At 55.0% G+C, this 24,177-nt stretch overlaps 1 protein-coding gene and 1 pseudogene across 1 annotated transcript in view; both read left to right on the forward strand.

Annotated features, from left to right (window-relative positions):
* The window catches only part of SHANK1 (SH3 and multiple ankyrin repeat domains 1), a 73,723-nt gene that overhangs the window by 19,797 nt on the left and 29,749 nt on the right, over positions 1-24,177 (forward strand). The window contains exons 9-14 of the mRNA XM_075537233.1: positions 5,116-5,193; positions 5,382-5,448; positions 7,396-7,726; positions 8,515-8,708; positions 16,041-16,154; positions 16,318-16,393. Coding sequence (XP_075393348.1) covers positions 5,116-5,193; positions 5,382-5,448; positions 7,396-7,726; positions 8,515-8,708; positions 16,041-16,154; positions 16,318-16,393 — 860 coding nt within the window. The remainder of the gene's footprint in view (positions 1-5,115; positions 5,194-5,381; positions 5,449-7,395; positions 7,727-8,514; positions 8,709-16,040; positions 16,155-16,317; positions 16,394-24,177) is intronic.
* Positions 13,570-13,684, forward strand: LOC142432799 (U2 spliceosomal RNA; annotated as a pseudogene).

Here is a 24,177-nt window from a genome sequence, read left to right on the forward strand (position 1 = left end):
TCAGAGACTCCCAGGGGCAGGTCTACCCTGTCCCGTAGGGTCACTGTCAAGGTTGAGTTCATGGCAGTCAGTTTGGTTTTTGGTTTTGGTCGGAGATGAAGAAGGGCCATGAAGCAAATGCCCGAATGAAATTAGAAGGGAACATAGAGAGATACTTTTGGGGTGGTTGTCTGTGTTTTGACTTTTTATTGTGAGTTAAGACAGCTATTTTTTTTTTTACTTTTTTATTGTGAATTGAGTAAAGACAACTACATGCGCACACACATATATTACTTTTATAGTTAGTTAAAGGGAGCTACACACATATATATATATATTATTTTTATTGTGAGTTGAGTAAATAGAGCTATGATTTTTAAACTTTTTATTGTGAGTCGAATAAAGACAGCTACTTTTTTTGGATTTGTTATTGGGAGTTAAGAGCAAATCCGTTTTCCATTCCATGGTTCATACACATTCAGCTTCAACTCATCCTTGGCCAAGCACTCAGCCAGCTTCCCCCCTGCGTCTCCCACTGCCTCCTCTTTCCTGATTCTTCAGAGGGTTCTGTCTGGGTGAATGCTGCCCCTCTGATCTCCGCCGGTTGACGGTTCCAAGGAGCACGTACCTCTTCACTGTTATTACTCCCCTTATAGGCCTGTTGAGGAGCCCTCCCTGGTGGTGACGTTGGGTTGCTAACCGCAAGGTCAGCAGTTCGAATCCACCAACTGCTTCATGGGAGAAAGACGAGGCTTTTCCATTCCTGTAAACAGTTACAGCCTCGGGAACTCACAGGGGCAGTTCTACCCTGTCCTGTAGAGTCACTGGGAAGATAAGAGAGAGAGAGACAGAGAGACCAGTGTGGGTCCGCCTCGACTCGATGGCAGGAAGTGAGTGATTTGGCTCCAGAGCTGAAAGGTGATGAAGAGTCACAGACTTGAGGGTTCCACCGGTCTCCCTCCGACCAGTAAAACCCAAACCAAACCCACTGCCATGGAATCGATGCTGACTCATGGCAACTCTGCAGAGCATGGGTTCCCAAACATATTATGCCAACCACCCCCTTTTTAGGGGACAAAAAAAGAATGACTCAGCACCCACTGATGATGAGCAATGTTTGTCCTTTAGCCGGTCTCACCCAGGATACAGAGTAGATACGTGTTTCTGCAGCCCCCCTGCCCCTGGATCATTCCAGCACCCGGCCCGGGGGTGGCATTGCCCACTTTGGGAAACACGGCTAGAGAGGGCAAACCTCTACAGGAGCGGGTAGCCTCGCCTTTCTCCCTAGGAGTGGCTGGTGGGTTTGAACTGCCGCCCAGCAGTCTCACTCCCTGTGCCACAAGGGCTCCTTATCTGACCAGTCACGCTAGGCTCTTGGTGTTCTCTTTCCCTCTCTCTATGTTTGCAAGGAGCTCGTCTGTCATGGAAGAAGCCGAGCCCACTCCCATTCTACCTTTCCTCCTTCTCTGGTCACTCGGACCAATGTCTCCATCCGAGTGGGATTCCGGACTCTGGAGGGTTTTAAAAGCTGTCAGCCTTTCTCTCTCTCTCTCTCTCTCTCTCTCTCTCTCTCTCTCTCTCTCTCTCTCTCTCTCTCTCTCTTTAATTTTAACTCGGTTTATTTATTTATTTTGCATTTTACAGGAAACACATCCCGTGTAGCTGCAAGGCCCATTTTATTGAATGAAATCAGTAGCAATATCTCATTCCTAAAAAAAAAAAATACAACCCTCACTGCTACTGAGTCGATTGCAACTCACAGCGACCCTATAGGGCAGGGTCAAACTGCTCCCTGTGGGTTTCTGAGACTGTAACTCTTGTTTGTTTGTTTGTTTACTATTAAATACTTTTTTGGGGGGCGCTTACATCTCTATCACAATCCATGCATTCCTCCAGTGTGTCAAGAGACTGCCACACTTCGTGGGAGTAGAAAGCTTCATCTTTCTCCCTCTGCGCGGCTGGTGGTTTTGAACTGCTGACCCGGCGATTCGCAGCCCAAGTTGTCCTGACTCTCCAGTGTTGAGCCACCCCGTGGAGAGCCTCCTGGGAACGCTGTGGAGATGCTGACTCACGGCGCCCCCGTGTGTCGGGGCTGACTTGTGCGCCATCAGCTTTTCTAAATGGTTGGCTCTGCAGAAGCAGCTCGCCTGGGAGGGCTGTCTCCCGGGGAGCCACTGGCTGGGTTCGAACCGCCAACCTTTTGTTTGGCCACCGAGCACTTAACTGCTGCACCACAGAGGCTCTTCATCCAGAGAATGACCGGAGGGCAAGTCAAATTCCAAGTAGAGGGCACAAGAAGTGCCAAGGTCCTGGGGTGGGAGTGGATCTGGAATGTTGGAAGAACCAGGAGACCAGGCAGCAATTGTCTGCCTGTGCTCAAACAACAAGAGGAGACAAAGCAAACACCAGTTAGGCTCCACGGTGGCTGTTAGATGGCGATTTTCTGCCTATAGTGGCTGCTGGGTGATGGATTAGAACTGAGGCCCCGTCGGGGTTTCTCAGCTGTCACCTCTGAGGGGAGCAGACAGCCAGGTCTTTGTTCCGCAAAGACGCTGCGGAGTGGATGGTGGTGGTGGTGGTGATGTTTTCCAATCATCAGCCCTCCCATTAGCCGCCAAGCAATTAACAGCAACAATCCCAGAGCCCTTGACAACAGCAAGAAACCCCACCCGGCTCTGCACCATCTCACCATCATTCTTGGAGTCCATCGGTGTCCACCCGGCTCGTCAGGGGTCTTCCTCTGAGTCACTGGCCCTCTGCTTGACCAAGCCTGATGTCCTTCTCCAAGCACTCGTCTCTCCCGGTGACATGTGCAGAGGCCACGAGATGAAGGCTGACCATGTTCGGTTCTAAGGCTGTCCTTCTCCAAGACAGATTTGTGTGTGTGTGTGTGTGTGTGTGTGTGTGTGTGTGTGTGTGTGTGTGTGTGTGTCAGCCTGTGGTCCTCTCAGCATTCTTTGGCAGTGCCACCATTCAAAGGCATCCACAGGTCTTCCTCATCCCACCTCCAACTTCCCCACGCACAGGAGGAGATGGGAGATACCATGTCTCGGACCAGGTGCCCGTCAGTCCTAATAGGGACCCAGTGGCCCATCAGCACTTTAAAGAGAGCTTATGCAGCAGGCTTACCCACTGCAAGGCATCGTGGTGAGGTTTCCTAGGCGAGGGCAAAGGCCCTCAAGGGTAGTGAGGGGCATGCTATGGTGGCTCTGGGCGAGGGACTCATCAAAATGAGATGGCACCTGCCCTCTCGGCCCCTCCTGCCCTCTTTGAGCAAAGGCTTGGGCGTCCTGTCCTTGTCTGTGATTGCCCTGGGCTCTGCTCTGGCTCGCAGCGCCGTGCAGCAGCACAAGACACGGCCTGCTCCTGGATCATCCTCACCATTGTCCCTAAGCTTGAACCCATGGTGGGAGCGGCTGTGTCCACCCATCTCACGGAGAGCCTCCCTCTTTATCGATGACCTTCGACTTTACCCAGCGTGATGCCCTTCCCCGGGAACGGGTCCCTCTCGATGACGTGCTCCAAGTCCGTGAGATGAAGTCTTGTCATCCTTGCTCTTAAGGATCCTGCTGGCTGTACTGTTTTCAGGACAGATTTATCTGTCCTTCCGACAGTCCGTATTCCTTCCCACAGGCTTCGCTGGCACCATCATCCAAATGCATCCATCCTTCTTTGATTGTTCTTTTTTGACTTTCACTTGTTTATGAGGCCAATGAAAATAAGCCTGGCTTGGGTCAGGCACACTTTAATCCTCAGAGCCATATCCTTGCTCGGTGATCCTTGAAAACAATCGTGGGCCACAGATTGACCCAAGAGAATGTGTCCTTTGAGCTCTTGACGGCTGCTCCCATGAGCATTGATTGCGGATCCAAGCCAGATGAAATCCTTGACAACTTCAATCTTTTCTCTATTCATCGTGAAGTTCCCTATTGGTCCAGCCCTTGATTACGGTGATTAAGGCGATTCTCAACTGGAGCGCTACTGCCCCCTGGAGCACATTTGGCAATGTCTGGAGCTATCATCACCTTTGGAGAAGGTGCCCCCTTAACCTAAGTAAATTTCAGGGTTGGGCTGCTAACCACAAGGTCAGCAGTTCAAATCCACTGGCTGCTTCTCGCAAGAAAAACGAGGCTTCCGACTTTGGTAAAAGTTGTCAGTCATGGAAATCCACAGGGCCAGTCTGCCCTGTCCTTTGGGTCGCTCGCTGTGAATTAGAAGCAGCTCGGTGACAATAAGCTTTTCAGATGGAGCAGGGGGCGGTATCATTGATCTCTGGTGGCTAGAGGGCAGAGCTACTGCTTGTGCTAAGGCACAAAACTCAAAATAAAACCACTGCTATAGAGTCTATTTCAACTCCGAGCGACCCTATAGGGCAGACTAAAACTGCCCCTATGAGTTCCTCGGTACCCCTTTACGGCTAGAGTAATACAGGTTTTACTGGCAGAGAGGTGCCCAATAATTTTTTTTTCCTGCAAAGGAGTTAGTAGGTCAATTAAACTTGGGTGAGATGGAAATGAGCATGCCCAAGAGAACATAAGCTGTGCTATGTAAAAGAATTCTGATGGCATCGTGGACTGTGCACGGGGCGACTCACCATGCGTTCAGCTGTTCAAAACCACCAGTCCCTGCAAGAGAGAAAGATGAGACTTTCTATTCCTGTCAAGATGGAGAGCCTCAGAAACCCACAGGGGCAGTTCACCCTGTCCCTAGAGGGTCGCCTTGAGTCAGAATCCACTCCGTAGCCCACTCTGTGGAGGGTGAGTGACTAAAGAAAAGGTCTACCCAGCAGAACCTGGTTTTACATTCCACAGGCCTCCATACCCATTCTGATTCCACCCCTTCCACGGAGCGGAGGAGAACTCCCTTCTGGAGCAGGCCGCCAGGCACCTCTGGCCCTGGGTGGGTTCGAACCACCGACCTTCCTTGAGTAGTTCAGTGCTGAACTTCTGTGCCACCAGGGCTCCTCTTCACATGCCAAGCCCAAGGCGGCGTGGACCAAACTGCATGGCCCAAGCTCAGGGCTGCACAGTGCAGGCTGGTGGTCTCTGAAGCTCTGAGCCCAGTCCTGGGCGCTCTGGTGACCTTGTCTTTGCTGTGCCTCCCCTCTGTGCTACCCGGGCGCTGCCCTCCTCGCAGGAGACCTGCGCCAGGATCCTGCTGTACAGAGGGGCCAACAAAGACGTCAAGAACAACAACGGCCAAACCCCCTTCCAGGTCTGGGGCTGCAGGGGCTGGTGTGTTGCGTGGGGGACACGGGAGAGGGATAAGGAAGAGGGGGGTGACATTGAGGGGCGCTGGGAGGGGAGAAAGGAGGGGCTTGCTGGAGAGAATGTTTGGGGAGAGAGGGTCTGGCCGGCCCTCATGATGTCCCCCTGTCCCCACCCTCACCCCCCTCCCTCTAGGTAGCAGTGATTGCTGGGAATTTTGAGCTGGGGGAGTTGATCAGAAGTCATCGAGAACAGGATGTGGGTGAGTGAACCCCGGGGGTCTAAGGAGAAAAGGGAGAGCAGTTGGGGCTTGGGGTACAGCACTGGGGAGTGGGAGGGCCTGATAGTGAGGGAGGCAGGCAGGATGGGTTGGAGGAAATCCTGGGTGGGGCGTGAACCTCTGAGTAAAACCAGACAAGGAGCCATCATCTAACTTGACTGGCTTTTTGCGCCCCGCTGTGTGTCAGAATGGAACTGTGCTGCAGAGGGCATTCAGTGACTACTGCTAACCATGAGGTCATCGGTTCAAACCCACCAGCAGCTCTGCGAGAGACAGATGAGGCTTTCTGCTCCCATCAGGAGTTATTGTGTCAGAAACCCAAAGGGGCAATTCTACTCTATCCTCTAGAGTCGCTATGAGTCAGGATCGATTTGAGGGTAATGAGTTTGCTTTGGGAATTTGGCTTTTTATTTTTCTGGAAGCAACCGTGGAGGAGTTCAAGCTGCCAGTTTTCCTCTGGCAGCCAGGCTCGTTAACCCTTCTCCCGGCCCAGTGGTAGAGCAGCTAGAATCTGTTGGCCAGTTGCTGTGGAGGCGCCCCCTTACGTTCCAGAGTGGAACTGCACCTTCTAGGACAGCGCTTCTCAACCTGTGGGCCACACGACTCCCTTGGGAGTCGAGCAAGCCTTTCACAGGGGTCGCCTAAGACTGTCGGAAAACACATCAATATTTCACAATATATTGTGATTAATCACTCCGCTTTCATTGTTTCTGTTCAATTTGTACCCATGAAAATACATCCTATCAGATATTGACATGACGATTCATCACAGTAGCAAAATGACAGTGATGAAGTAGCAACTAAAATAATTGTACGGTTGGGGGGTCACCACAGCATGAGGAATTGTATTAAAGTGTCGTGGCATTAGGAAGGTTGAGAATCACTGTTCTAGGGTTTTTGTTTTGTTTTGTTTTGTTTTACCCCCATGGCCGATCTTTTAAACGCAGTTTACCCAGCTCTCTTCCAAGGCACCTCTAGGTGGAGTCGAACCTCCCACCTTCCGGTTACTAGCTGGACACACAAACAGTTGCATCACCCAGGGATGGGAGTAGCTGTCGAAGCAGAAAAGCCAAAATTATACTCATAATACAAACTAACCCAAAAGGCCAAACCTACTGCCTTAGAATCTGACTCACAGGGACCCCAGAGGACACAGTAGAACTGCCGCTCTGCGTGTCCCAGGCTGTGACTCTTTCCATAGGCAGACAGCCTCAGTTTTCTCCCGAGGTGCAGCTGGGGGGTTCGAACTGCTGATCTTGGCGTTAGCAGCATGATATATAAAAGAGAGAGAGAGGAAACGAATAGAAACCCACTGCCATAGAGTCCGTTGTGACTCATCCAAAACAAAACCGAAACCTCATTGTCATTGAGTCTTAATTGTGCAGTGGATTATGGGTTGGGCTGCGCTCTGCAGAGAAGGACAAGACGTTCCACTCCCGTATAGAGTAAGTCTTGGAAAACCGCAGCGGCAGTTTCGAGACAGTGAGTAACTTCACCGGAGCAGACACCCTCATCTTTCTCTCTCCCGGCAGCTGTTGGGTTTAAACCTTCGACCTTGAGGTTAGCAGCCCCACGTTTACAGAACAGGGTCAACGGAGCTCTTTCTAATGCAAACTGGTGGCCAACTGGACGATTCTAACTCCTGCGCCCCCTGCGGACCAGAGTGGAACTGCACCGCTAGGTCTTCCCGGTGGTCGATCTTTTGAAAAAAACAGTTTGCCAGCCTCTGGCCTCCAAGGCGCCTCTGGGTGGTCTCAAACCTCCAACCTTTGGGTTGTGCTGAGCGCATTCTTTGATCGCACCACCCTGGGAGTCCTGCGGGTCAGGAGGAGTGATTGTAAGCTTCCCTGTCCTTTCTGATCTCCACTGATGTTTTTAATGCTTGCCTCTTTCTCTCTGCCCCCCACCCCCACCCCTTGTGTCCCTCAGTGCCCTTCCAAGAGTCCCCCAAGTACGCAGCCCGGCGTCGCGGAGCCCAGAGCGCAGGGCTAACGGTACCCCCAGCGCTGCTCCGTGCCAACAGTGACACCAGCATGGCCTTGCCCGACTGGATGGTGTTCTCAGCGCAGGGGGGCGCCTCCTCAGGCACCCCCGGCCCAACCTCAGGGCCCCAGGGCTCGTCCCAGCCCCCAGCCCCCAGCACCAAGCTCAGCAGCGGGACCCTCCGAAGTGCCAGCAGCCCCCGGGGAGCCCGGGCACGCTCCCCCTCCCGCGGAAGACACCCTGAGGAGACCAAGAGGCAGGCCCGAGGACGGCCCAGGTAAGGGTTGGGCGAACCCCGGCCTCTGAGTCCCCCATTCAGCCCAGCTCCCCACTTCCTGTCCCCATCACGTCCATCCATCCAAGTCTCTGGTGCTCCCCACCCCCCAAAACCTTCATCACTCTCTCCGCCACCCCACCCCTTTAGAAAACAGGACAGGAGAGCCCCACTTGGACCCTCTTGGACCCTCAACCCAAGGCCAGATTACAGAGGTGGGCCCTCGGGATAGCAAGGGGCAGACTCCCCCACTCAGGGTCTGTGCCCTAGTTGAGGGGCTGGCATTGGGGGACACAAAGAACACAGAAGAGGTTAAGGGAGAAATGGGGAGATAGGAATATGAGTGAGTAGAGAGGGGGACAGTTCGAGGTTTGGAGGAGAGGGAAAGGGAGTTGGGGATCCAGGCTGGTGGATAGAGGGGGGCGGGCTGGAGGTGGAAAGGCTGATTAGGGGACTGGAGGAGCTGTCCCTGACACAGAGGAACCTGGAGGTCTGGCCTGAGGCCAAATCTGGGTAAGGGGCTAGAGATTGGGGCTGGGGGATTGGGGAATCAGGGCCCAAAGCCAGAAGGCGGTAGGTAGAGGGAGGCTGGGAGGGCAGGAAGAGGGGCCATCAGGAACATAGGGGGAACCCCCAAACGCCGCCCCTTCTCCAATAATGTCAGAGCTGCGAAGCACACTCAAATTCCCTCCCCCACCCTGATGTCCCACCCACCCCAAGGATCCCTGTTCCCCCAGCGGTGCCCCTTCCCCCCACTACCCCCCTGCCTCTCACACCCTCTGTGTACGCAGCTCCAGCGGGACACCCCGAGAAGGGCCTGCCGGAGGCACAGGGGGCTCTGGGGGCCCTGGGGGCTCCCTGGGCAGTCGCGGACGGCGGAGAAAGCTTTACTCTGCGGTCCCGGGACGCTCTTTCATGGCCGTGAAGTCCTACCAGGCACAAGGCGAGGGGGAGATCTCCCTGAGCAAGGGCGAGAAGATCAAAGGTAACTGGGGTGGGGGAATTGCGAGTCAAACAGTCACTCAACAAACCAGGTGCTGGTTCCCATAGCCCCTTCCTTTGAGATGCACAAATGTAGCTGCAATCCGTCCAGCAGGAGGAAGTGTTGAGGCGAAATGAAGCCCTAGGTGGCGCCAAGAGTTTGCGCTCCGCTACATAAGGTTCTGCGCTGGGCTGTTAACACAAGGTCAGCAGTTCGAGATCACCAGCCTCTCGTTTCTCCTCCCATCAACAATCACAGTCTCCGAAACCCACAGGGGCAGTTCGACCCTGTCCCCTAGGGTCGTTCGGCATCAGAATCCACGCGATGGCAGAGAGGTTGGAGTTGGAGAGTTTGGTGGCGCTGTCCGGCAACCACTGGACTACGAACCAAAAGTGGGGGGAGGGGTTTCAAACTCACCCGCCAATCCGCGGAAGAAAGACGTGGCTATCTGCTCCCCTAAAGATTCACAAATCCGGGTGGGAGGGAATGGGTGGGAGGGAGGAAATGAGCAGCAGATATTAAGGGCTCAAGTAGAAGGCAAATGTTTTGAGAATGATGATGGCAACAAATGTACATATGTTCTTGACACAATGGATGTATGAATGGATTGTGGTGGGAATTGTACGAACCCCCAATAAAATGATTGAAGAAAAAAAAGATTCACAAAACCTTGGAAACCCTAGAGAGGGTCGCGATGACCAGAAGAAAGCCCACCTCCAGTCCCAAGTCACTGCCCACTTCCTGCTGAGAAAGACGGACCCCCAAGACTTTTGAGGGTTCGGCCCCAGCTTACCACAGTCAAGCAAAGAGCGTGATCGAGCAGGTCGCTCGCATGATTTGGTCTCCCAAACCCATCCAGTGGATTCCGAACCTGTACAGTTTCCTGTGGGTTCCTGAGCCTGGAGCTCTCTCTGGGCGCAGAAAGCCTCATCTTTCTCCGGCCGAGCCTCTGGTGGTTTTGAGCTGCTGACCTTGCAGTTAGCTGTCAGCAGCCCAATGAGTACCTGCTACACCACGGTGGCTCCTTGGAAACCCTGTGGGGCAGTTCTACATTGTCCCATAGGGTCTCTCCAGATCCGAATTTGATTAGATGTCAATGAGTTTGGGTCACCTTTGGCCACCAGGACTTTCCTCCATGAGGCAACTGGGCAGATTAGAACCCCTGGCCTTTCGGTGAGCAGTCAAGCACTTTACTGCTGCGCCATCAGGGCTCTCCTAGCTGTAAAGATTGTTCAGCCCAGACCCACCCCATTGGAGTCTAATATGGAAGTGCTTGAAGGGGGCTCCTAAACTGTAAATTGTGACAAGAGTAGACTGTCTCATCTTTCTCCTGGGGAGCGACTGGGGGAGTTTGTACCAGTGACCCCACGGTTAGCAGTCCAGGGCTCCTTTCTGCAAACCTTGCAGCCGTGGACCATCCGATAGCGCCTACTTCTACTCCAGGGCACGTGGGGTCGCTGTGAGTTGGAATTGGCTACGGCAATGGGGTTGGGTGGGGGAGGGGATTGGAATTAGCTGCGGCAATAGGGTTGGGTGGGGTGAGGGGATTGTTTTTTAACTCGGAGCCCTGGCGCTGTTTGAGAGATTCACTTGCTCAGTCTGTTCCCAGTAACAGTGGCCGGGAGCCGGGAAAGACACAGGGATTCCCAGAGGAGGTGTGGCTTCTCTCAAGGTCAAGGTGTTTACTCTTAGCTGGTGCTGAACTTAGAGGTGGAGCCAAGTTCAGCAGGGAGGAGAGGTGCTTGCGGGCTGGCGCTGAGCCTCAAGGCTGGGGCGGAGTCTGAAGAATGAGGCGGAGCCTGCGGGCTGGGGCGGAGCTTGCCTCTTGGACAGGGATGAGGTGCTCTGGAAAGAATGGGCGTGCCCTCCTTTCTCTTTGGCTTTGCAGTCTTCATCCAGATGAGTCCACCCTGCGGGCCACACAGGGCTCTGGGAAGCTCCCCAAGAACTTGCTAGCAAACAGGATAGGCGAGGGGCCACAGGCCAGCGGTGTTGTGTAGTGGTGTAGAGCCAGGAGTTCCCAGTTCAGTCCTCACCAGGTTCTAGCTCTGTGACCCCTATTCCTCCCTCGGTAAAATGGGGCCCTGGTGAAGTTGGAAGGAATCCAATCCTGGAAAAAGAGCTTAGGACAATGCGTTGTTCAGAGATTTTCGTGTTGTTGGGCTGCATGCGCCTCACGGTGCAGTCGTGCACAGGGGAGCGGAGCACTGCCTGGTCTTCCCCTTCTGTGGAATGTTTCAGGCCTTTGTTAAGGCCACTGTGTATTTTTATTTCCCACCAACCTGGGAAAAGGTGCCCTGGTGACACAGTGGGTGATGCGTTGGGCTGCTAAGCGCAAGGTCAGCAGATTGAAACCAGCGGTCGCTCCATGGGAGAAAAACGAGGCTTTGGACTCCGTAGAGTGAGTCTCAGAAACCCACAGGGGCAGTTCAGCTCCATCTTGTGAGTCAGAAAGGACTCCGTGGGAGTGCATTTTGGTTTATTTTTGCTTGGTTTCCGGTCTGTGAATGACCTCCGTGCATAACAGAGCCAAGGCTGTCCAGTGCTGTGCCATCCTCCTGCCGTGGTTGCAGCCGCTGTGCCGTGTCAGTTCACGTCATCCAGGGTCTTCCTCCTCTTCGCTGCCCTGCTAGTTTAGCAAGCATGAGGCCCATCTCCAGGGCTTGGTGTCTCCTGATAGCCTATGCAGAGTCTGAGGCACGAGGCTGTCTGCCATCTTTGCTTCTAAGGGGCCCCCGGGCTGTGTCCTTCTTTCCAGTCGGATTTGTTTGTTCTTTGGTCGCCTTACGTTCCATAACCTCCCCCAACGTTCCATAGCCTCCCCCCAGCACCATCATTCCCATGCAATGATCCTTCTTCGGTCTTCCTTGGTCAATATCCAACTGTCACCAGCACATGAATCATAATGGACCTGCTCCTGGGGGTGGGGTGTGTGTATTCTTGCCTGTAATCCTCCCAGAAATTGCAGGCACCCCCTCATGGTGACCCCATGCTCAACATACAAAATCTTGCCTGGTCCCAGCCCATTTTCCCCACCCACTGTTTAATACACTCAAGTCCGTTGGCTGGGGTCACTCTATTTCAAATGCCCTTCAACAAAGGGGCTCAAATCCCAGCACTCTATCCAACAGTGGTCTGTTGTGACTCCTGGGGTCTTCGCTGGCTATTTTTCAGCAATCACCAGGCCTTTCTTCCTCATCTTAGTCCAGAAGTGCCACCCATCAGGGGTGACCCTGCTAGTAATTGAAATACTGGTGGCAAAGCGGCCAGCATCGCAGCAACACACAGGCCACACACAACGCACAGGGTGTAGGACACACTGATGGATGGCTAGTGGATAAACCGTGCTGTTTGTTGTGTGCCAGCAAGTGGATCCTGACTCACCATGACATTGGACGAAGTAGCACTGCCCCATAGGGTTTCCTAGGCTGTCCCATGGTGAGGAGGAAACAGCCTGATCTTTTCTCCCTCGGAGCTTCTGCTGGATTCAAACCAGCGACCTCTGGGTTAGTAGATGGACCCTTAACCACTGTGCCACCACCGCTCCTTATTAAAGGCGTTCCCTCCAAACCCAGGGCAATTGAGTCCATTCTGACTCATAGTGGCCCTCTATAGGGTTTCCAAGATCGTGAATCTTTACGGGAATCCATTCTGACTCCTAGCAACCCTATAGGATAGAGTACAGCTGCTCCCGTGTGTTTCCGAGGCTGTCAGTCTTTACAGGAGCAGGCAGCCTCGTCTTTCTCTCACAGAGCGGCTGGTGGAGTTGAATCGCTGACCTTTTGATTAGGGACCCAGCACATAACCCACTGTGCCATGAGGCTCCTTATTACAGCATGAACTCATTGCCATCAGGTCCAGTCTGACTCACAGCGAGACCCTGTGCAGACTTTACGGGCTCTTCAGTTCTGTATGGGAGCAGACAGCCTCCTCTTTCTCCCTCAGAGCAGTCAGTGGGTTTGAACCTCCAAGTTTGCTCCTAGCAGGGCAACGCTTAGCCAAAAGCGAGTGAAGGGGTTCGATCTGGAAGCAGAGAGTTCAAATCCAGGCCCTGTCACTTGCTTCTGCAAGTGACCTTGACTCTCGGGGCCCCAGTTTCCCTATCAGTAAAATGGGGAGAATGGTCATGGCTATTCCTAGGGTTCACTGTGTGTCTGATGGCTAAGCAGTGTGGTTTGAGGAAGCTGGGGGCCTTCACTCCCACCTGTCTCTGACTTTAAAGGAGCCCTGCTGGCGTAGTGGTTACCAGTCGCGATCCGATCTGCAAGGTCAGGAGTTCGAAAGCACTAGCTGCTACACAGGAGTAAGATGTGTGTTTCTACTCCTGTAAAGAGTTATCATTTTAGTGGGGGCTCTTACAGCTCTTATCGCAATCCATACATCCATTGTGTCAAGCACATTTGTACATATGTTGCCATCATCCTTTTCAAAACATTTCCTTTCTACTTGAGCCTTTGGTATTAGCTCCTCATTTTTTCCTCCCTCCCCCACACTTCTTCCCTCATGAACCCTTGATAATTTATAAATTATTATTTTCATATATTTTTTTAATTTTATTTTTTATTGTTTAATTTAATTTTTTTAAATCTTTTTATTGGGGCTCATAAGGCTCTTATCACAGTCTGTACATACATCAATTGAGCAAAGCACCCTTATACATTCGTTGCACTCATCATTCTCATAATTCACCTTCCACTTGGGTTCCTGGAATCAGCTCAGTTTCTCTTTTTTCCCCCCATCCCCCTCCCTCCCCGATCCCACCCCTGGTCCCTTGATAGTTTGTAAATAATTATTATATCTTATCTTACACTCCCCGGTGTCTCCCCTCACCCACCTCCCCATTGCCCATCTCCCAGAGAGGAGGTTATTCGGCCTTTTGGCTAAGATCAAGTGTAGTATCTGTTCTTATCAGTTTAATATTTTCATATCTTATACCAACCACTGTCTCCCTTCACCCACGTTTCTGTTGTTCATCCCCCTTGGTGGGCAGTTATACGTCAATCATTGTGATCAGTTCCTGCTTTCTCCACTCTTACCCTACCTTCTTACCCTACCCTCCTGGTATCTCTACTCTCATTATTGCTCCTGAGGGGTTTATCTGTCCTGGATTCCCTGTGTCCAAAGCTCTTATCTGTACCCCTGTACACGATCTGGTCTAGCCAGATTTGTAAGGTAGTACTGGGGTCATGATAGTGGGGGGGGGGGACATTAAAGAATTACTAGAGGAATGTTCTATGTCTCCTCATGCTATGCTGCACCCTGGCTGGCTCATCCCTTCCTGGTGACCCTTCTGTGAGGGGTTGTCCAATTGTGTGCAGATGGGCTTTGGGCCTCCACTCCGCCCCACCCCACACCGAGCTGTTGGGGTTTATTTTTCATTTTGTTTCTGTCTCCTCTGTTGCTGTGGTGGTTGTTCAGGCCATCGAGTCTGTTCTGGCCCAGAGTGACCCCACACTGCCCAGACCTGTGCCCTCCTCACCATTGTTGCTGGGCTTGAGCTTAGGGCTGCGGCCCTGGCACCGGTCCTGAATCGGCAAAGAGTCGTTACAATAGCTGGGAGACCCCACCATGGAAGATTAAACCGTGAGGGGATATTGCAGTGGAGTGGGCGTGGGGGGAGTTAAAGTTGTCCTGCCATGGCAATCCTAGTCCACACCTTCTGGGAGGGCTTGGGGGACAATGACAGAGGCCCTGAGTGGTGACCAATGACCTGAGGTGAGGAGGACAGAGGGTGAGCATGCTCCTAACGTATGACTTCCCTGTGATGAAAGACAGCCTCTTCTCCCACTGCCTCTGCCTGCCCCATCTTGGATCTAGAGCAGCGGTTCTCAGCTTGTGGGTCACGACCCCTTTGGAGATCAAACAACCCTTTCATAGGGGTCGTTCAATTCATCACAGTAGCAAAATGACAGTGATGAAGTAGCAATGAAAATAATTTTATGGTTGGGGGGCTCCCCACAACATGAGGAACTGTCTTTTGTTTTTTAATCATTTTGTTGGGGGCTCATACAACTCCTATCACAATCCATTCATACATCAGTTGTGTAAAGCACATTTGTACGTTCGTTGCCCTCATCATTCTCAAAACATTTGCTCTCCACTTAAGCCCCTGGCATCATCTCCTCATTTTCCCCCCTCCCTCATGAACCCTTGATAATTTTTTTTTATCTTTTTATTTTATTTTATTTTAGTTTTTTTTTTATTTTAACAATTTATTGGGGCTGATACAATTCTTTTCACAGTTCATACATATACATACATCAATTGTATAAAGCACATCTGTACAGTCTTTGCCCTAATCATTTTTTTTCTCTTTTCTTCTTTTACATTTTATTAGGGACTCAAACAACTCTTACCACAATCCATACATATACATACATCAATTGTATAAAGCACATCCATACATTCCCTGCCCCAATCATTCTCAAGGCATTTGCTCTCCACTTAAGCCCCTTGCATCAGGTCCTCTTTTTTTCCCCCCCTCCCTCCAGTCATATCTTACACTGTCCGACATCTCCCTTCACCCACTTTTCTGTTGTCCGTCCCACAGGGAGGAGGTTATATATAGATCCCTGTAATCGGTTTTCTCTTTCCACCCCAACCTCCTTCTACCCTCCCGGTATAACCACTCTCACTACTGGTCCTGAAGGGATTAACTGTCCTGGATTCCCTATGTTTCTAGTTCCTGTCTGTACCAGTGTACAGAGGAACTGTCTTAAAGGGTCACGGCATTAGGAAGGTTGAGAACCCTATCTAGAGGGCTGGAATGCAGAAATGACCTCATCTGGTCCTCCAAACCTTGATTTGAGGAGACAGCTGTGTTCGATGATGGAACTTGTGGGCAGGCTGGGCATGGTGAACCACAACCACCACCACCACCCCTCCCCCAACTTGCTGTCATGTGGATTCTGACTCATAGAAACCCTGTAGGACCTGATAGAAGCACCCCTGTGGGTTTCTGAGGCTGTAAGTCTATCCGAGAGCAGAAAGCCTCATCTTTCTCCCTTAGAGCGACTGGTGGATTTGAAACACCAACCTTGCTGCTCACAGCCCACCGGGGCATACAAACCAGAAAGCCACTCTCCCTGCCAGTCTGAGTCACGCCCATTGCCACTGAGTCCATGACAACTTGTAGTGATCTCATCTGGCATTTCCAAGGAGGAGACAGCCTCGCCTTCCCTGCACAGGGCAGCTGGTGGGTTTGAACCGTGGTCCCTGCAGTTAGCAGCCCAACGCTTAGACCGATGTGTCCATCATCCACACCTAGGATGGGATCATTGACTAGCTCCAGCCTTAGAAATGTCTCTTTGTCCCTGCTCCTCTTTCCTCCCCCAGTGCTTAGCATCGGGGAAGGCGGCTTCTGGGAAGGCCAGGTCAAAGGTCGAGTTGGCTGGTTTCCCTCAGAGTGCCTGGAAGAGGTTGCTAACCGCTCTCAAGAAGGGAAGCAAGGTAAGGAAGGGATGTGACCCCCTCCCCATGTCTGGAGCATACCCAAAGATCTGAATGCCCCTCTCTCCTTGCCTGGCTACAGATGGAGGGGCTGGGAGGTGGGTAGATCTGTGGATTTTAAGATTCAGACTCCAATGTTGACCCTTGCCTTCCCATCCTGCAGAAAGCCGAAGTGACAAGGCAAAGAGGCTCTTCCGGCATTACACTGTGGGCTCCTATGACAGCTTTGATGCCCCAAGGTAAAGTTCCTTATATTCTCGGGGTGCCCCTCCCCCAACTTCCACACACATTCACACTCCCACCCTTACTTCCACCTGCTGGAGGGCTCCTGCCTCTGCTCTTTGGATCTGAAGGGCTGGGGGGAGTCCAAGGCAGCTGGCAGCTGTCACACAACACACTCCTGATTTAGGCATCCTGGGTGGTAGTCACAGGTGAGGGGTGGGGAGAGACAGGGGAGGGCTAAGATGAGGGGAGACCTAGAGGGGCATACATGGGGACCCAAGAGCTGGTGGGGCGGAGGTTATGGCTGGGGGCAGGGGAGGCAGCAAGGTCACACACTGGTGGCACTCTGTGTACAGGGGAGTGGGGAGGAGGCAGGGCTGGGTGGGGAGTGGAGAAAGCCCACTCTTACCTTTCCCCTCACCCCCTGGCTGCTGGCTGATTTGTTTCGGAAGCTTGATGGATGGCATTGGCCCAGGGAGGTGAGAGCAGAGGGGAAGGGGTGTTTGGTGGGGGGTATGCACGTGTGTGTGTGTGCGTGCGTGCACGCGCACGGAGGGGGCTGACACTCCCCGAGGCCCCTGGCTCGAGAGATGAACTTCCTGGCACGGACTCCTTGCGTGTTGGTGTCTGCGTGTCTCTGGTGGTGCGCATGAGCCGTGTCTGTGTGCATGCGTTGCTGGAGGGGACCCCTCCCCCGCGTGGACCAAGGTGCACTGTCCTCGGGCGTCTGTCCTGCTCTGGGTACGTGCGTGCTTTCTGTGGCCCTGCACACCTGTGTTTCTGGGAGTCTGTCTGTGGGTCGGAGAATGTGGGCATCTTTGTGGGTGTGTCTGCTGCCTATTGAAGACAGGTGGGTTTCTGCACACGCCTGCCTCACCTTCACCCCACCCCAGCATGCCTCTGTACGTGCGCAATACTCCATCAGAGCGCACCTTGGTACGCCGTCTAACCGCAAGCACCCACACTTCAGAGCGTGCGCATGCATTGATATCTGTCTGATGGATCTGGAACTGGGGGCCTGGGGTGCAAGGCAGCGGGCTAGAGTCCCCTCTCGGAGATGGAAGAAGCAGGCTTGGTACATCCAGAAAGGCAGGCCTGAGGGCGGGAGGGCTGGTCATCCTAATCTGGTGTCAGAAAGGTGACACGCGCCCCCACCCCAATCCAGGGAAGGGTCACCTTCTCCTTAGCATCCTTCCATTAAATGTGTCCAAACCCTGTGTCTGTGTTCTGGCCGTGGGGGGGAGGGGTGCGGCGCGGAGGACAGGGGAAGGGGGCGGTGTCATCCTGCACCCTAGTGTCTAGGCGCTTGACTGTTGTGCGAGTTGGCTGGGTATGTCTCTGGTTCTGGGCACCGGGTGAGTGTCCTTTGGGGTGGAGTGGGGTGGGGGCTCTCCTTAACCGGAGTCTCCCAGCCTTTCAACTTCCGCTTCTGGCCTGGGATTCATTGTTGGGCCAGTTGGTGGTAGTGGTCCGTCCCCACCTCTGGATCCTCCTCCCCTCCTGCTGCTATGAGTCGTTCTATGGGAGGGGGTGTGTGTGTTGAAGTGCCCCCGTCTGAGATTCTGTTTGAGGCTATGTTGTGCACCCCAATCCTCATTTCTCTCACCCCATTGACCCTGCCATGGTACCTCTGCGGGGGCGTGTGTGCGTCCCCTCTGCCTGGACAGGAGTGGAGGGAGGGGATTTCTCTCACTGCCCTCTGGCCCAGTTGAAGGTCCTGGCCTTCCTTTCTCAGCCCTTCTGGACTGTGTAGTGGATGTTGTGTATCGCGGTCTGTGCTGTCGGTGGTCTGCGAATCCCCTCCTGGGACCTCTCTTTCTGGGCCTGCGCGCGCTCCGCCTCTCAGCCCCTGGGTCAGTCCGCGCGGTCCCCCACGCGGTCGCGAGGCCCATCTGTGAGAGGTTGTGCGTCCCTCTGCTCCGCGATCCCTCAATCTGCACCTGCGCGGGAGGGCCTTGGAGGGGGGAGGGGGACTGATGGGGGGGCCCAGACCGGAAGTGCCTCCCCTTCTCCTCCTCCCCCCTCCCGCGCCTCGCCCCTCCCCCTTCTCCCGCCAAGGGGGCCCCCGCGCTCCCCTCCTGGCCCCCTTCAGTCCCCCCCCTCTGCCGCCGGGCTCTGGACGCCAAAGGGTTAAGCTTCGCGCCCGCCGCTCGCCTCCGGAGCTGTCCGCGGTGCTGAAGCCGGCGCTGTCCGCGTCCCCGCGCCCCCGTCGCGGCCTGACCCCGAGGCCCGCGCCCCCGCGCCCGCCCCCCCGGCATGTGAGCCCCCGGCCCTGCCCTCCCTCCCGTGGGGGGGTGCGCGCCCCCTCCCCCTCCCCCCTCCCGGCGCGGGTCAGCATGAGGCGGGGCCTGGGGGCCCGGACACGGGGGTTCGGCCGAGCGGGGACGGGGACGGGGACTGGGACGCGGCGGCGGCGGGGGCGGCCCGCACCGGGACCCGGGCCGGGGCCGCGGCGGCGATGGCTTTGTCTGCGGTTGGCGGCGGGGGTCTCGGGGGCGGCCCCGGGGGGGGCTCCCTGCCGCAGCCGCCCCCCGCGCTCTCCTCCAGCTGGCCGGCCCTGGGGCCCCGGCGGCGCAGCGTCTGGTACATCTACAGGTAAAGAAGCCCGCCGTCCCGGCCTCCCAGCGGGCCGCGGCGACCCTCCCCCGCCGCCAATCCCCCACCTCTGAGACTCCTCCCCCTCCCCCCAAGACATCCTCCGCCATCTCTCGTCCCTAACCTTTCCTGGGCGCCAAACCTTTTCCGGACCCCTGGGCACAACCCTCCTCTCCATCCGCCTTTACAGCCCCCTCTCCTTGCACCCCACGCTGTGTCCCTGGGAATCTCTCCTTTGGCCCCTCACCGGCCTTTCGGGGACCCCCTCCGCCCTCCTCCCAGTTGGGCCTTCCATATTGACCCCTCTACAGAGCCTCAGACCACCCTCACCCTTCCTGCCCCCCTCAGCACCCCTCGGTAGGGATCCCTCCCATGCGAGCCACACTGACTCCCCCCTCAGACGCTCCCCATCTCCCCACAGCCCTTGACGGAGTTGGCAAGTCCCCCCATTCATACCCCTGTCTCCATTCACAGTCATCACCCCCCCATCACATATACATCCCGCCCCCAGCCTCCCCTCCCCTCCTCTTAGTGTGCTGCGTGTCTCTGTGCATGTATTCCTGTGGCTGTGGCGACGTGCGTGTATGATTGCCTGCAGACCCGCGAGAAAGTGTGTGTGACACGCGCACTTACACAGATGTGCTGGGCTCCCAGCCCCCCCCCCCATACACACACACACACACTCTCTGTCCATCTGGGCATCCATGTTGGAGGATGGGATGGTGTCAGTCTCCGTGTGGGACTGGGTGCGAAGGTGGGCCTGTCTGGGGACCCGTGTGCGTGTGCATGTGTGCGTGTGTGTGACGGTGTGAGTGTGTGTCTGTGTCATGGAGTGGATCTGTCCCAGGGACTGCGGCTGTGCCTCCCAGCACCCACCCTCCCATGGCAGGCCTGCCCCCTCCCCCTCCCCAGTGCTCCCGCCCCTCCTTGTGTGCCCCTCCTGTCCCCGCGAGCCCCCCTCTCCCTGCCCTCGGAGGGTCTGTGCCTGTATGGGCTCTGAAGCAGCTGGCCCGCTGCTACGCGGGGCACGTGTGCAAGGCCCCGGCGGCGGTGGCGGCGGAGCTGTGCATGGGTAACTGCAGCTGCATGTTCTGTCCCTGGCACTTCTCAGCACGGAGCGGTGCTGGCGCCTCGTCGCGGGGAGCTTCTGGGCCGGCCTCCAGAGAGGGGCTCCCGGTGCAGCAGCCGCTGTTCCAGCCGGGACCATGGGCCCTGGGGGTGCAGAGGGGCCGACCCAGTAGGGGTGGGGGGAGTGGATGCCGCTGCAGTCGCTGTGTGGGGGGAGACAAGAGCTGGCTGCTGGGTTCCGGGGGCTGCGCAGGGGCCCCAGGGGTGATCTGGGGGCGAACATTTTGTGAACCCCAGCAGGACAGGTCAGCAGTCCCCGGGCATGAATAGTATTTGGGGTGGGGAGACTGGTGAGCCGCGCTGCTGGGGAAGGAGGTGGAACCAGAGGGGCCTGGAGTGGGAGGGAAGGGGGGCCAGAGAGCAAGCTGGGCCGTGCTGGGGAGGAGGGAGTCTTTGCACAGGGGGTTGGGGGGAGGAGGATGCGGAGGGAGACAATGCTGGAGAACTGGAAAGGACTTGGGGGTGGGGATTTGGGCCGGTGGAGAGAGAGAAAGAGAGAGGGGTGGGGGTAAAGGGAATGTAAATGAATGCAGTGGTGAGTAAAAGGGAGGCAGTGAGTGGAGACACGTTTGGAAGACGTTTCCATGGAGGTGTGTGTGTATGTCGTGTGTGTGTGTGTGTGTGTGTGTGTGACTATGAGTTATGGTGGGGGTCTTTAAAGGGGTTCATGTGGTTATGGGGGAGGAGGGAGGACATAAGGAGGGTGGAGCACAGTGGAGGGAGACAGGAGGACTGGAAAGTCTAAGGAGGACTTTGCAGGCCTAGGGTGGGGTGGGCTCAGAAGTCCTTAGACTTTGACCAGGTTGGCTGGGATGTTGGGGAGGAGGCAGAGAGGTTGTCTTATGGGGTTACAGGGTGGAAGGGAGAGCTCTTGGAGCTTGCTGAAGAGGAGGGAAAATCAGAGGTGCAGAAAGAAGAGGGGGCACCCACAGGTATTGGGAGTAGGAACTAAAGATGCAGGAAGCTAAGGGGGGGAGGCACACAGCAGTTCAAACGTGACAGGGTGAATCCCCCCCACTGTTGGTGATGGGTGAGTGAGTAAGGGGAGAGGGAAGGAAGGAGCCTTTCTATGACTCCCCCGGGGGGTGTCTGCAGCACGGTGGCAGTGCCTGTGACCTGTCTGGATCTCAGCCTGGACAGTTCCCACTGACTGGCTGGTGTGATCCAGAGTCTGTTTCTTTCCTGGGCTTTGTTTCCTTGTCTTTAAAATGGGTGTGCTCACTGCCAGGCCCTCCCAGGGCTGTGCGTGCAGGGTTGAAGGAAGAAGCACCCACATTGGGAGTGGTGGCTGGCCCTGGGCTCCAACTCCATCCTTGCTCTTGGGAATGGCCCATAATGGGTCTGGCCAGGTCATGTCGGAACTCTAGATGTTGGGGCACTGGGAGTGGAGGGTGGCACTGCAATTGCCCAGAAGTCACCATGTGACCTTGGGCAAGTCGCATCACCTTTCCAGGCCTGGCATTTCCTTGGTTGTCCCTCAGTGGTCCATGAGGCCAGGTGGCTAAGTGATCGGCTGCTAAGGGAAAGGAGAGAGGTTCAAATCCACATGAAAGTAGCTTGGAAGTGATGCCAGGAAGCCCTGTGGATCACATCTGGGCTGACAGGCATCAGCGTGGACTCATATCCACTGGGGGAAGCGGAAGTCCTTGCAACACCTGGCTCAGAGGTCTATCAGATGGAGCTACAACCCTGTGAAGGGGTCAGGTATTATGCAGAGAATGCCAAGTGCCCACCCACAACCTAGAATGGAGAGGGGGCCTGGCTAGATGGATATCTCGGTGGTTGTTCAGGTACGGTGAACCAGTTCGGACTCACAGAGATTCCCACGGACCGTGGAACGAAAGCCTGCCCAGCCCTGCGCCGTCTTCCCAGTGCTTGAAACTATTGTGGCAGCCATGGTGTCAAGGGTCTTTCTATTTCACCCCCAAGCACCCCGCTGACCCTCAGCTTTTCCAAGCATGATGTCCTTCTCCAGGGACTGGTCTCTCCTGACAACAGGTCCCAAACACGCCTCGCCGTCCTTGCTTCTGAGGAGCACGCTGGCTGTACGTCTTGCAAGAGACAGGTGTTCGTTTTTCTGGAAGGCTGGGGTGCTTTTCTTGTCTTCCCTATTCATAGTAGGGGATAAGGAAGGGTGTTTTGTTTGCTTGTTTGTTTGGTGGCTTGCGGTCAGCTGTTAACCACAGGTTGGGGGTTCAGACCCATCCAGCAGTGTAAGCTCTTTCTGTAAGGACCACAGTCCACAGAACTTATGCGTCTGTTCCGCTCTGTGAGTCGGAATCCACTTGGGGCAATGGGTACCCACAGTGGCTTCTGGGTCTCTTTGTTTTCACTTGTATTTTTCTGAGATACAGGAGCCCTGGTGGGGTAGTGGGCCCCTAACCACAAGGTCACCAGTTTGGAAGCGCCGGCCACTCCTTGGGAGAAAGAAAAGGTTTTCTACTCCCGTAAAGAGCAACAGCCTCCATAACCCAGTCCTATAGGCTCTCTAGGGTTCTATAGGTCCGATAGGGTCTCTGTGAATCAGCATTGACTTGGTGGCCGAGAGAGTGTAGAGTGAGAGACAGAGCAGGCGCTGAGCGTGGCTGAGGTTTGTAGCATAAATGAAGGGGAGTGGGGATTGGGAAGAGGGTGAAGTCGCTTGGGACAGCAAGGACATGAGGATGAGCTCTGGTGGCGGATACTCTAAGCACTGGGCCCCAAGGTTCACAGCTCGAGCCCGCTCAGCAGCTTCTCAGGAGACAGCCCTCCCGGCAACCTGCTCCTGTAACAAAGGCGGGCATCTAGAAAGCCCCAAAGAGGGCTTCTGCAGGGTCTTGTGGGGTCACCAGGAAGTCAAGCTCACTGCCACCCAGTCGATCCTGACTGTCACAGCGACCCTCCCAGGACAGGGAAGAACCACCTCCTATGGGTGTCCAAGGCTGTCCATCTGTCCGGGAACAGACAGCCTCATCGTTCTCTTGAGGAGTTCACTGGTGGTTGGGAACTGCTGATCTTGAGGTTGGAAGCCCAACAGGGAAGCCACTGAGCCCCCAGAGCCCTGGGGTCACTCAGAGTTGAAATCCACTCCATTGTATCCAACAACCGTGCCCAGAGCTGGATGAGTCCGAGGCGGTTGTTGGAGTGCCGCTCGGAGACAAGGATAGCTAGTGGCTCAGGTGGCGTGGACCAGAGAGGCAGCTCTGACCTGCGACCCCATGCTGTTGACCCCTAAGTGCTCTCTGCTCAACCTTCTTGAGCCCCCTCTCCACCACCTTTCCTCCATCCCCATTGTTCCCCTTCCATTCGCCTCTTTCAGTGGCTTTCTTGTCTCTCTCTGAGCACCCCTCCCCAGCTACAAGGCTGCACTAAATATAAGGTGGTCGTTGGCATGGTCGTGCTCACGTGGTGGGCATATGTTGATTTTAAACTTTGGGCCGGAGTCCTGGTGATGCGGTGGTTAAATGCTTGGCTGCTAATAGAAAGGTCACTGGTTCAAGCCCACCAGCCTCTCCTGGAGGGAAAGAAGAGAGTGCTTTCTTAAAAGCCTTGCAAACCCACAGGGACCAGTTTGTAGTCTGTCCCTTGGGCTCACGCTGGGAGTCAGGAATCGGGCCCACTTGGCGATCTGTGTGGCTGAGGGGTTGCCTAAGGATTCCCTGGTGACTCAGAGGTTAAGCACTTGGCTAGGAATTGCAAAGACCCCAGTTGGAGCCCACCCCTCCAAGGGGTGGCCCTGGTTGGACTCTGTCAGAAGCCCTGGTTGGACTCTGTCCTTTAGGGTCGCCAGGGGTGAGAACCGATTCCACAGCGCTCTGTTTGGTTTAGCGGGGGGAGGGGGGGCTGGTTGGGGGCGTCAAGAATCCCTTAAGCACTTGGACAGAGAACTGAACCTGGAGAAAGATGAGGTTTAGGAACCCCAGTGGCGGATGAGCGGGTACAGAGCCGCATTCACCCTGTTCTCTAGAGTCGCACCATGAGGCAGAATGGACAAGACAGTGGGTTTAAACTCCAGGGGAGGGCCATGTTGGGTGGGTGCCAGTGCCGCCATGCTGCCAGACCGGAGCCCAGGGGGACTTGCTCTGCAATACGGTTGCGC

This window comes from Tenrec ecaudatus, chromosome 18 (genome assembly GCF_050624435.1).
Source record: "Tenrec ecaudatus isolate mTenEca1 chromosome 18, mTenEca1.hap1, whole genome shotgun sequence".
Lineage (NCBI taxonomy): Eukaryota > Metazoa > Chordata > Mammalia > Afrosoricida > Tenrecidae > Tenrec > Tenrec ecaudatus.